Source organism: Falco punctatus, assembly GCF_963210335.1.
Source record: "Falco punctatus genome assembly, chromosome: 1".
NCBI classification, from domain to species: Eukaryota; Metazoa; Chordata; class Aves; order Falconiformes; family Falconidae; genus Falco; species Falco punctatus.
In genome coordinates, this window is record NC_137580.1 from 59,980,459 (window position 1) to 59,993,357 (window position 12,899).

Consider the following 12,899-nt stretch of genomic DNA (forward strand, 5'->3'; position numbering starts at 1 on the left):
CTACTGTTTTTATGGGCTTTGTAAGAAAGGTCAGAGATAAAATCATGGTTAAATAAAGAACACTATAACCAAGTCCGAATGGAGTATATGGATCAGAAGAACGTGTAGGAGACAATTAAAAAATAAATTGCAGTCTTTTCTTCAAAAAAATATAAAGAGATATTCTTTTCAAAAAAAGAAAAATGTATAATTTGGATAAGACATTGTAAGTTTAATGGACAAAAAAGTCTCTGATAACATGCTTTTAGCCTTAACTGAGCAAACACCCTCAAATTCAGAGGGAAAAAACCCTCAGTTACATTGTCAAAAAAAGTAGGTGTTTTGCTTAGAGTATCACTAGGTGACCTCTGCTTTGCTTAGTACTTCTTATACAGTTGCTACACTACAAGTTTGGTTTAAGAAAAAAAAAAAAAAAAAAAAGAAGACAAACTATACTAACGGAAATGTATAGTGGAAGTTTTTTATAGAAAGAATGACAACCTTCTTTCGTAGCAGTGTTTCAGAAAAGCGTACGTTGAGCTAGGCCTTCTTTATCTGTTTTCTCAAAAGTACTGCAGCAGGATAAAGCTGAGCTGTGATATATACGCCTGTACTCGCACCAATCAGTGCGACCAATACAGTGTTTTCAAGTTCTGCTACAAGCTAATTTTAGAGAGATGATATTGCAATTAAAAGAAATATAGAATAAAAGCATAGTCCAGAAAACCTGTACTAAGGTTTAAAGAGCAGAAGTAAAAGACAAACAGATACTCTTGCTCTGTAACTGCAGAGGGAGTAGAGAAGACTCCATGATGCTATAGGTGCTGTTCATTCGTTGGGACAAGGTGAATACAAGGGATGGACAGAGGTTTAACCATATGCAGAAAGGAAACTGTGAGCCCTCTAGAAACTGAGCTCCTTATTCCTGCTTGTTTCCCAGGTCTTTGGCAATGTGTTTACTTTATTGTGACTTTCTCTTCCCTCCATACAAAGCTCTACGATATGCCTTGAACTTGCTGGTAGGAGGCATCCCTAGGCAAAGGGGCAACACTATGCTGCAATTCTACTGGCTCTGCCTAACAAAGCAGAGGTTGAATCTTTTTTCTTCTTTCCTTGAATAATAAATTAGAAAGCTAACACAGTTAAAAGAAAAAGCAAAAGTAAAAACGGAAGGAAAAATAAGGAGCCTGAATTAAATCAGCCAGCTGCCTGATTTTAAATTGAGAGACTCTTAACAGCGAAATATGTATCTGTGATGTCTCTAAAACAAAAAGTGCTACTTCTGACTCCATATTTTTCTTACGTGGGAATTATATTAATATCTAGATTACTAGCCTGTTTCTACTATACCTTTCTTCCTGGAATAGACTGCCTATATAAAAATTCACAAATAAAAAATGTTACAAAAATAATCAATGAGAAGCTGTAAACTTAATCTTTCAAGTTTAAATTATTCAAGAATTTCTTATACTGCCTTATGATAGATTGCTTTTTAAAGCTCTGCATTACAAAAGCATTCTTCTGAATTGAGAAAAAGTCATATAAAGTAAATCTCACATTGCCACAGTAGTTTATAAATGCCCATGAAATGGGCACGCTTTAGAAAATTAATTACCAAAATGCATCATTTATTGGACCCACTTGCAGTGAAGTGTTTCCAAAGAGACACTCTTCACAGCTAAGCAATAAAATAAGGTCAGGTTTTCATTGTAGTACCTCACATAACTACTCGTGAGAGTTTCGTCTCCAAATAAGCACAGCTTATTTTTGGTTTTTTGATACTAATTTTTCTTTTCTTTGTTCTTCCATTGCTCCTTTCCTATATTTACCCCAAGGCAACATGACTATCAAAATGCAGGCTTTAAAAAAACACACTAAAAAAAATTCTGGTTGACATTTGACATTATGATGTCTTGCCAGGTTTCATCAGTCATGTCATATAGGGTAATGCAGTCTGATTGATGTAACTTACAGAGACTCATCACCTTTCATGAGTCTGCTGAAGAATTTAAAGGTATCGTACAATCTTGGATAGAATTCAAAGAGCTACTTATTACATGCAAGAAAGATGTTGTTATTTTATTTTTCCATGAAGACAGAAAATTTTTTTTCACCCTTTGGGAGATTTCTCTTCTTTAATTATTTCTCTGGAGATTGTATGGGCATACAACTTTTGGTCTCCATTGGGAAATCTGTGTTAAATAATTTGAGCTTTAGACTGGAGTCAACAGTAAAGCATAGATGTCTCATTATAGATTTATTATTTGGCTGAAGATTAGTACTTATGCTGCAGAAATCCTTTCAGGGTTACAGAAATTGGGATATGAGGTTATTTGGCCTAAGCCTTTCAGAAATGCTCATTGATTTAGAAATCTAATTCCATTCCCTTCATTTTTCTCCTCTAAGAAAATGATGGAAGAGTTAACTTAAAGTGGGCCCTAGGGATTTAAAGCATAAAATTTTGAAACTAGCCTTTTACAGCCTCATTATAAGACAGTTTACTAATGAAATCTGATTTCAAGATGATTATCCAGAAATTGGAGAAAATGATCTCAACTTCATTAAATTACTTCTGAATAAAAACAAAAAAAGACAATTTTCAAGTTATTTTTAAAAATTACTCTTTCAAATTAAAATTACAAAAAATCTGAACAGTTTTTTCTAAACAAACTACCCAAAATGTTGGATGTTAGGCTTTTTAATGGAACATAATTTTTATTTGACTTCATGACCTAAATGACAGCACTCGGAACCTGATAAACCCTCCTATATGCATATTTTCTTTGTGATATTTAAATGCTGTCTAAATCTTTCTTTTTATGTGTGCGTGTGCACCAGTAATTTAAGTCAATGTTTTAATTGGTTTAACCCTCAAATAGTTTTTCTAGTCCAATGAAACGTTTTCCTGAAAATTCAATCCTCACCCTCATTTAGTTCTCATTTTAGCCACAGAAGGAAAATCAGTTACTTGTACAAACAACTCAAGTGGTGAGATTCTCTGGTAGGATTCAACAGGTATACAGTAATCCCTGAAACTCAGATGAATATATTAAAGCAGCATTAACTATAGGTTTTCCCTAGCCTTTTCTTTTCTGTTGTGGTTTGGGTTTTTTTGGTTTTGGTTTATTTTTTTTTTAATATAAATATACATACAGTCAAGTGTACGTCTAGAATTAAGGAGAAAATTCTGTTTAATTCACAGGAACAAACTTATATCCCATGCTAAGCATCACCGAATAAATTTTCATTAGTTATTCTGTGTTCTATGCAACTGATGTCTACAGGTGCTGTGGAACTCAAGCCCCTTTGAAGTTAACGACAGTTGAGCAGTGCTTTGCTTTTGAAGTCCAATAAAAAAAAATAAATTATCTTGACATCTACAACTCATGATTGCATTTCATAATGACAGGAAATCTAATCCTCTGTGTCATTTGTAAGATGTTTTATTTTTTAGCTTATGATAGATGCCTTGAAATCTCCCGTGTTTAATATTTACTTTCTCAGTATAATATTCTGATCAAGTTTGAAATTAAGAGGGATTCAGTATGATTCTCTTTTTTCTTCTTGTGTTAATCCAGTTATTATCTTAGGTTTTACTGTGGCAAAATTTTTGTACAACTGCTATCAATGAAGAATTGCTCCTGACTCAACAAAACACTGATGTCTCCTCCTAACCTCAAATTTGGTAAACCAATACAATTTAATGTACTATATTGAATACTGCAACATCACTAAACTACCTGCTTGTAAAAGCTTTTTCTTTTGGTTTAACAGTATTAAAACAACTTGCTTGGTGAGAGAAGATAGACAGAGGTCAGACAGGAAGGAATGGGGAAGAAAAGTTATCCCACATACTGGCAAGCAACAATCTTGAAGGCTTATGAGGAAAGTCCAGTTTGACTCTGCTTCCTGGATCTATTCTAATATTATATGTAGCATTATACAGAAGCAGAACTACCTAATACTTATTTTTAAAAAGAAGCTTGAAGTTGCTAATAATGCATTACTTAGTTTTACAGACAAGAAAGAGATATCTTATAATCATCATAAACCAGAACCATCTTACACTTTCTACAGAACTGAACTTTCAATCTAGTAGGTTGATTTTGAACTCTGTAAAGCAGGCATCCCCAGATACAGACTGACCTAAAGCTAAACATCCCTGACTGGTGAAGCAATTCAAGTTCTGTATCTTATTTGAGATTATGAATATATTAGACTAGCTCAAGTCCAGCCTAAATTCAGATAAGATTTTATCAAGCAGTCAAAGTTAAAGCATTTATTTAAAACACACTTAGGTAAATGATTTATTTTTTTTATAAGCTAACACATTTCTAATATCAAATGAGTTATTGATACATATAGATATATATGTAATGATGATCGTAAAATGCCAAGGAGAACTTTTTTCAACTTATTGAACAAACTATTGAACAAATGTTCAAGTCCAGCCAAGGTTCCTACTACCTACACTTCAGCTGAGCCTCCTAAAGCAGAGTACATACTCTTAATTCACATGGAAGTTAGACTTGACACTTCGTGTACAGAAAAAACAAAGGTCATATTATATAACAATAGTTTTTATCATTGTGAAGGGGCATTACCTAAACAAATGGCCTAGGTACTGCAAAACTATGCTCAATGGTATCATATAAAAGCCAGATCACTGTGATTTGTACCATAGTTTTTCCTGCAGAGTTTAAGTTCAAATCTGCCTGTACAGGAATTGATTTTTAGATTGTGCTATATCTTTTGGTTGGTCAAGCAATCACTGATGATAAGACTTTTCCCTCACCAATGGTTGAAAATTTTGTTGAAGACTGATAGATTAATTATTACTAATTATAAAATATATTATATTTTTATATATTTTAAATTAAAATATTGTTATATTTTATATATATTAAAAACACACACAAAAAAATAAAACAAACCTAAAAAAAATCCCAAACAACAAACAGAAAGAAACAGAGTTTACTTCCATTTAGAAACCTTATTATTACCATACCTGTTACTTTCAGTCTGTCAGCTCCAATGACAATCTCATCTTCATCTGCAGAAAACAATACTTTTCCACCTTCACTTGCTCTCACTTCAAATCTTTTACACTGGGCCTCCACAGCATCAGCTCCTGAAATCAAGGAAGTGAATGTTTCATCTGTGATATTTTGTAAGAATAAAAGTAATCATTAGCATATATGGAATATCCAGAACATAGGAAATACATGATACAGGCTTGCTTTAAGCCTGGCACATAATTGGTATTACAAAATATTGTTAAATTAATTTACAGAGTAACTGTTTCGCTATTGCATATTGGGATAGAATTTAAAGTAACTATAGAAAACATCTATTTCAGTGTTCTGTGGAAGTCAACACAGGAATTTAGAATGTGCTTGAAACTCTGAGATCTTGAAATGCCAATTCAGGCACAGCTTTCAGGGGTTTGCTCAGCTTAAATTAGTTTCTTTCCAATGGAAAAAACAAACAAACAAACAAACAAAAAAAAAAAGTTTGAGCCTATTCCATAAAGACCAACAAATCAACACAGTAGAAAAGTATTTTTCATTGTTTTACCGCAAACTTGAACAATGGAATAACAAAACAAAAAAAACTCAACAAAGCAAAGAAAAAAGATGAAGGGAGATATCGCAATTTATTTCATAGTCTATGAAACAAGATTCCCAAATGTCTCAAAGCTCCAAAACCCTAAAAATTTCCTGAAATGGGGACGACTTATGGAATTGCATCTAACTGTAAAATAAAAAAAAGGCTGCAGATACAAAACTCTGTTAAATTTATTGGTTTTCAATTTACAAGTCTTATCCTACTCTTCAGTGTTTTGTCTGCTAAGTTCTGAAAAGTTTTATTTTGTTTTATTTTTTTAATAAGTGAAAGCAAAACTTCAGTTCTGAAAATGGTTCTGAAAAACAATGAAGCGCATACAGCACAACCAGCTGTAAGGCAAATTACAACATTTCAGGAAATAATTGCCTGATAATTTTCTCATTGATCCCTGATTAGATTTCTAATGTACATCCGAATGACCCATCAATATATATGGTTAAAAATCATGGGGAAGGCATTATGGCAAAGAAATCCATGTATGTCCTTTCAGTTTATCAGTCTGGTTACAGGTTTGTAAAAAAAATCTGCTTCCATAATGTGGAAGTTTTCTGTTTAATATGCAAATGTACATTACCAAAATATATAATAAGAAATATAAAACCTGTAATAACTAACTTTGGATGAGGAATTGCCATAGCAGCCCTTAATTTGCAGAATCAGCTATAAAATTAAAACAACAATTCCTCTTTCAGATGAACTTACATTTGTACTGTGAAAAATTTCTGGCTATTTTTAATTCAATGACTGTAAAAAGAAAATGAAAATTAATTATAATAATACTTATGATGTCTTGTTTTCCTCAAAATAGACATGTTTATTCTGATGTAAAATTGTAAAATGGTATTTTCTACCTCTCTCTACAATATTTAAAAATATTATTTAAAATGCGATAATCAGGTTGTTGGATTTGTTTTGAAAAAAATCTACATTTTCATAAAGACAGACCAGGACATATTTCAGACAACCTATTGTTAGCCAGGTGATAAACGTTACATCTCACAAACATCCCAGGATGCTCACTAATAAAAGATGTAACAAAGTCTAATTGTCCATCAGGATAAATGTAATTACAATATATATTCACACATAGCTGTCTTACTGAACTCATCCATTACTAAAAATACTTTCGAAAGATCATTTCTGTTTCCCTGATAGTGTTGTCCCCAGGTATATCTGAATTATTTATTTAAAATACTAACACATAGCTAATGATGCATGCTAGCAATACGGTTGGGAAGGATACTCCATTCTTTTGCATCGCCACAGGTGAAGATATCTTCTTAAAAAGCTGTTAAAAATGTATTTGTATTTGTTATATGAATGCTTATTCTATGAAACTCAGTGAGATCTAGTGAGGCCTCTAGTGAGTTCAACAGACTGTTGTGAGTCTGTCCAGTGGCAGAAACACAAGTGAAAGTTAGAAGGTCAATTCATATTTTTTTTCAATTTTACTTCTTAGTTTACAGATATGTTAAGCGTATATGTTGTTTCGCAAAATATATCATACTTTTGTTGGCTATATCCAGTTACTCTATGAAATTGGGACAAACACATAACTCAGATTATTGTAAGAACTGTAATAAAACGTATGATATTACTATTTAATTCATTTGGAAGAAGGAGAAAATGTAAAAAAAAATAGGCTTTTAAAATACTTGCAGAAAATATAGATGATCTTTTATGGATGACTTCTGAAGTTTATATAATCCACAGATAATTTACAATCAATTGATAATTTACACACAGCTACGATTCAGTGATCAAAAAGATATATGACAGTCACGAACAAACACGGTTCACAACAGTAAAGCCAAGGTGTAACTGTCTTTACATAGCACAGCACAAAAAATTTTATTCTAGAATGCTTCTCATGGTTAAGAATAGGAAGACCTGTAGAGGCTAAAGATCAATGATTTCTTGTTGGACATAAAAGTTCCAGAAACCTTGTGGTTTGAAGAAAGATATTCAAGATAACATCAAAGTCATTGCTAAAACTATTGATGACAAAATAAGTGGTAGCTTCATACTTTCAATAAGAATGCATGTGGCTACTTCACCATTTCATTGCAGTTAGAAGAACAATTTTTCCCTCTCCATGTACCATCAATATTTTGCCCCTGTGTCCTCTGGAGGGTGAAAAAACAGGCCTATTACTAAATTGTTTAGGCTGCCCTAATAAAATTGTACACCGCAAGATTCAAAATCCAATAGCATTACTATGGTAAGCAAAGAAACCATTTACATTTTATATAAGCCTTTTACAATGTTTAGCTTTTCTTCATTGGCATATATTTTCTTACTACTACTTCTGTTATTTTTTTTCATAATTGAAAAAAAATCTGATGCTATCAAAACATTCCATATTGAGACAGTTTTGAAATAGTATTTACTTTTGGTTTGAGAAAGTTTGTTCTTCATTTTGAAATATTTAAAAAGCATACAATAAAAATGCATTAATTTAATGCAAAATTTATAAAAGCCACTTTTAAATTGACTTAAAATATCTTCCTTTGAGGAAAAATTGGAAGCAATCTTTTTTCCCGGTTTAGTCACAGGTTTGACTTCCAGATCTTAAAGACCTTCTAGAATTGTGCATTTATTTTTCTGCACAAGTCTAGTTTTCAATAATGTTCTAATTTACATTTATAAGAATGTAAATTTTGTAAATTTCTAAGACTTGTCTTAGAATAGAATGTATTACACTTCATAAGGGCTACATTTTGAATCATTATTGGAAAGCGTAGGTAAGAATTCTGTTGAAGTAGATTTCAGTTAACAAAAGATATGAATTTTATATTAAACAATAAGTTCATGACTCCAGGTTGGTTAACAACTACCATAATGTTCTATGTGAAACTCTTGCATTCCAGAACATATTATAAATATAGCACTTGATAGATTAACACAATAATCAAGAAGATCACACACTTTAATATCTTTAAACACCACTGTATACAAAACACTGTATTATTTCCCCCATTTTGCAGAAGGAAAAGACATTGCACAAGACATAAAGGTAACACCAGTCCCTAAAATGTAGGCATATCCTACTGGTAAGTGCATTCACAGAGCTCAGTATCTGGTTTGCCTGCACTTGCTGCACTGGTGTGGCACCCCTGGACTGGTGTGCCTGCTGGGTGCCCTGCCTGAGTGCTTGCATTTCCTTTGGAGGGAAACTGCAAGGAGGATGGAGAGCCTTTGAGTCTCACTTCAACAGTCAGAGAGCATACTTCAGTCAGATTTGGGGGAAACAATCTGAGGACAAAAAGCTTAAATTCCGTCCTACATCTTCTGGATAAAAGTCAGTCAGGATATTTGTGCTATGACAGGTAATAAACCCAGGTACACTGAGTGCCTTTTGCTTCAAGTGAAGCATTGTCTGAAGAACGGTTTGTAATAATACTTTGCTCATTTATGCATACAGGTAACGAGAACACAACAAAGGGGACAAAGTTTTTATTATGGCCTGTTGTGATAGAAGAAGGGGTAATGGTTTCAAAGTAAAAGGGTGGATTTTTAGAGTAGATGTAAGGAAGAGTGATGAAACACTGGAACATGTTGCCTAGTGTTGGTAGATGCTCTATCCCTGGAAACATTCAAGGTCAGGTCGGATGGGGCTCTGAGCAACATTATCTAGTTTAAGATGTCCCTGCTCATGGCAGCGAGGGGTTGGAGTAGGTGACCTTTAAAGGTCCCTTCCAACCCAAGTGATTCCATGAAAAGCAAAACACTTCACTCAACTGATTAGGAAAAAAAAAAAAAAAAACCAACCCCAATACAACCAGTGTTGTCACAGTCTGGGAGATTTGGTTTTTAACAGTGACGGGCTGAAAAGCAAGGAGTCCAGGTTGGTGCTCTGCCTGCCTGAAAACAGCAGCAGCATCCTGCAGTGACAGGAAAGCAAAGCTGAAAAGGCATGGAACATTGAAGCTCTCCTCGTCCTGCAACCAAAGTTATGCATCAGGAAACCAAAGGATAATCACAAATAACTGAATACTAACTAGTTTAATCTTTGTTTAAGAGCCGATGATTGCTTAGCTACCTAAAAGTAAGTGGCAATTATATATCACTGCAAGTTACAGCCCATGTTTCAACAGCTGTCTTTTAAAACTTGTGATGTATTTAGGTTAATATAGCTTTTCATGAAGATTGACTTACAGAACAATGATCTAGACCTTCTACAAAGAAATGCATATATTTTATTTAGATGCTTAGCATCTGTGCTTCTTCAGCATCACAGTGTATGAAAGTACACCTAGCGTTCAGTTAGTCCAAAATATCATTACAGGATTTAACTACAATTTTATGATAAAATAAATGGGCTTTTTAATTATGTTGCACTCAGGACTTAACAGTGCATCACTTAGTATTACTCACTTATCACTGAAAGAGTGGTTAGTGCATTCAAGCCACTTGAAAGATTACTAACAAAACATAATACACGTTATGTTTGTCTCTTTGACGTAGAACCAGATGTGAAAGTCATGAAAATGGCATTGAGTAGTTAAACCGCCTACTGAGTAATCAATGCTATCAAAATGGAATTCTGTTTCATTACGTTTTGATTTCCCAGTTGAAATAAGTGTAAGCAGTTGCATGTGCAATGCATTAGTGCATTATCTTTTTAGCTGTAATGGAAATTGCTGTGTTCCAGAAACATTCTACAAACATATATGTCTCATAAAATGTCTGAATCTTTATTATACTAACAAAAATGATGCATCACCTCTTAGAATACTTTGTATGAACAAAGAAAATACTTTGAATTTTTTATCTCAAACTCGTAGAGCAATCACACTATCCACTATGCTTATTTTCAGCAAAACTTATCTGCTTGAATAATGCATATTTCAGTCCAGAGAAATAAGCATGAAAAATCTATCTTTCAAATTCTGTTTGAAAAATTAATTTCTACCAAGCACATGCTCTGAAGTGCTTTCTAGCTGTGCTACCTTATACTGTACTACTAACCTTCTTCATACTAGAGATTCAGTCAGCTTAATAGCTTTAACCACCAGGATCAAGGTATGTCCATGTCAATCTCACTTGTAATCTTGTGTATAGGAAAATTGTTTACTTGTAAATTCAGTTGTATAATCGTGAATTAAGTTACTAAATGTCTGTGAAATTCCATTAATCTAAAGCATATACATGAAAAATGTACATTTCATATTCATCCATACAGCATATATAATGATGGTTTATTACACATGCTTGCTGAACAGTAGTTGTATAATCAAATCTATCATTAAGCCAGCTACATTAAAATGAGATGTTGACCGATGCATACAATAGGGGTACTTATATTATAGTGCTGTAATCCAGATTAACACTAATAGAGAATAAATTTCAAGACAAGAACAGTATCTATGTTGAATATGTACAGTGTCTAGCTTGACTTACTTGTTAAATAATACCATAATAACAACTATGTAGAAGGCAAGCATTTAACATTTTGCTTTTTAAAGTCAATGATGCCCTGTTCTACTTTATTATTATTTAGGAAAAAAAAATTATAACCACTGCTTGGAATTATAATAAATGCTACCAAGAACTCACCAGTCTTCCAAGGCTCAGATACGACCATGAAGATACAATTTTAAAGATTGGAAGGGTAAACACTCCCTTTAACAAATACGATTTAATGTTGTCAGGTAAAAATCTTGATTTGTATAATACTGTAATTACATGACAAATGTAAACCATTGGTAAGGTTTGTTTTTTTTTTTTAAGCAAGGAGATCAAATTTTCGGTATGTGATAAGCATGCATAAGTAGTTTGGGGTGGGTTTGTTTGGGGTTTTTTTTGGCAGAACTATGAAGTTTATTACGGTGGTAACTGCTGCTCATCCTGGACAGCATATAGTGGTTTTTTTCCACTATTTGGAGAACATTTACAGTCATTACAGCTTGCTGGTCAGTTCAGATTTCCCTTACCAACAGACTGAACTTCACCTCAACTAATTCTGTGGTTATGCATATTTTGCTTTATAATGCACTGTATTATGTTTTTGCTGTAGGAAAAGATATTCAGGTTTTAACTCTTTTTTTTTTTTTTTCTAAGTATTTTCCACAAAGTTAATCTCTCTTCCAATTTTCCATAAAATGATATAATAGAGGTAATAATGCTTGTATGAAACTTGTGAAAATAAGAAACAATATAGAAAGTCATTACTGTGGAGACAAGACAGACAAACTAAAAGTTGTAATTTCTGCAATTGCACCAGTTTCCACCCAAACATACTTTAGTCTTAGTTTTTACTTTTTTAAGAATATCAAATACTGCTCATTATTCATTTAGCACACACAAAAAAAAATGTTTGGGACTTTAACCTTATATATAAGATGATGATATGTTCTTTCTCAGCAGTAAAGTGCTCTGTTCACACTCCCATCAACAACCATGAAAGTAGCACAAACATTAAAAACAGGCTGAAGCTAATGTTTGCTTTGCTTTGTCTTCTGGTCTGTTTCCAGCCATCTACAACACACTTCCATTGATTTTCAACTTACCGAAACATAAGTTGAAACTGAGATGCACGGGGAATAGTAACTATCAAGAATACTAAATACACAAGCTACACTTTTTCTCTCTTCTGTTGATAAAGATATTTTATGAGCTGGTGTCAATGTAGATGAACACAACAGTTGTGCCTGATTTCTAAATCACCTTCTGGCAGACAACAAATTCAGACATAGAAATAGATAGGAAATAAATCACAAAATAAAGGAATTACCATAAATTTTTGATCTTTGTACATGAAGAACATAATGAAATTCAATGTATTGTGTTCTAATTCCTCAATGAAAGATGGGTTATTTAAACATTTATTAAATGCAGGGTATTTTTGGATGGCAAAGTAACTTTTATGAGAATGTGTTGAAGCTTCTGAAATTGGAGGTAAAAGAGATAAAGCATTTTTAATAAAGAATCAAGCCTGATCTGGTTCTAAAATAAATATTTGTGAAATATACACCTAGAAAAAAATTGTGTTAATAATCACAGGAAAGTTAGACATTACATTATTTTGGCCAACAGAGGTCTCAGAAAATTTTCAGTGAATGCAAATGCAATAATGCAAATGAAGGACTCATACCAGCTGAATAGAAGCATTGAGGAATTTGAATAAAAAGAGCTTTCAGCTGGGAGCAAGACATCTACACAAGCAAACATTCATGGCAATCAGAACATATTCTGTATTCTGTTTGCTGACGAAGGGAAGGGACCATCTTCATTATATGAAAAAACTGTGAAAGTGGCAGTTAAAAAATAACCTAGCTGGGTCTGTTAAT

At 33.0% G+C, this 12,899-nt stretch overlaps 1 protein-coding gene across 1 annotated transcript in view; it reads right to left on the minus strand.

Annotated features, from left to right (window-relative positions):
- The window catches only part of SGCZ (sarcoglycan zeta), a 551,451-nt gene that overhangs the window by 104,871 nt on the left and 433,681 nt on the right, over positions 1-12,899 (minus strand). Inside the window, exon 5 of the mRNA XM_080373912.1 lies at positions 4,988-5,110. Coding sequence (XP_080230038.1) covers positions 4,988-5,110 — 123 coding nt within the window. The remainder of the gene's footprint in view (positions 1-4,987; positions 5,111-12,899) is intronic.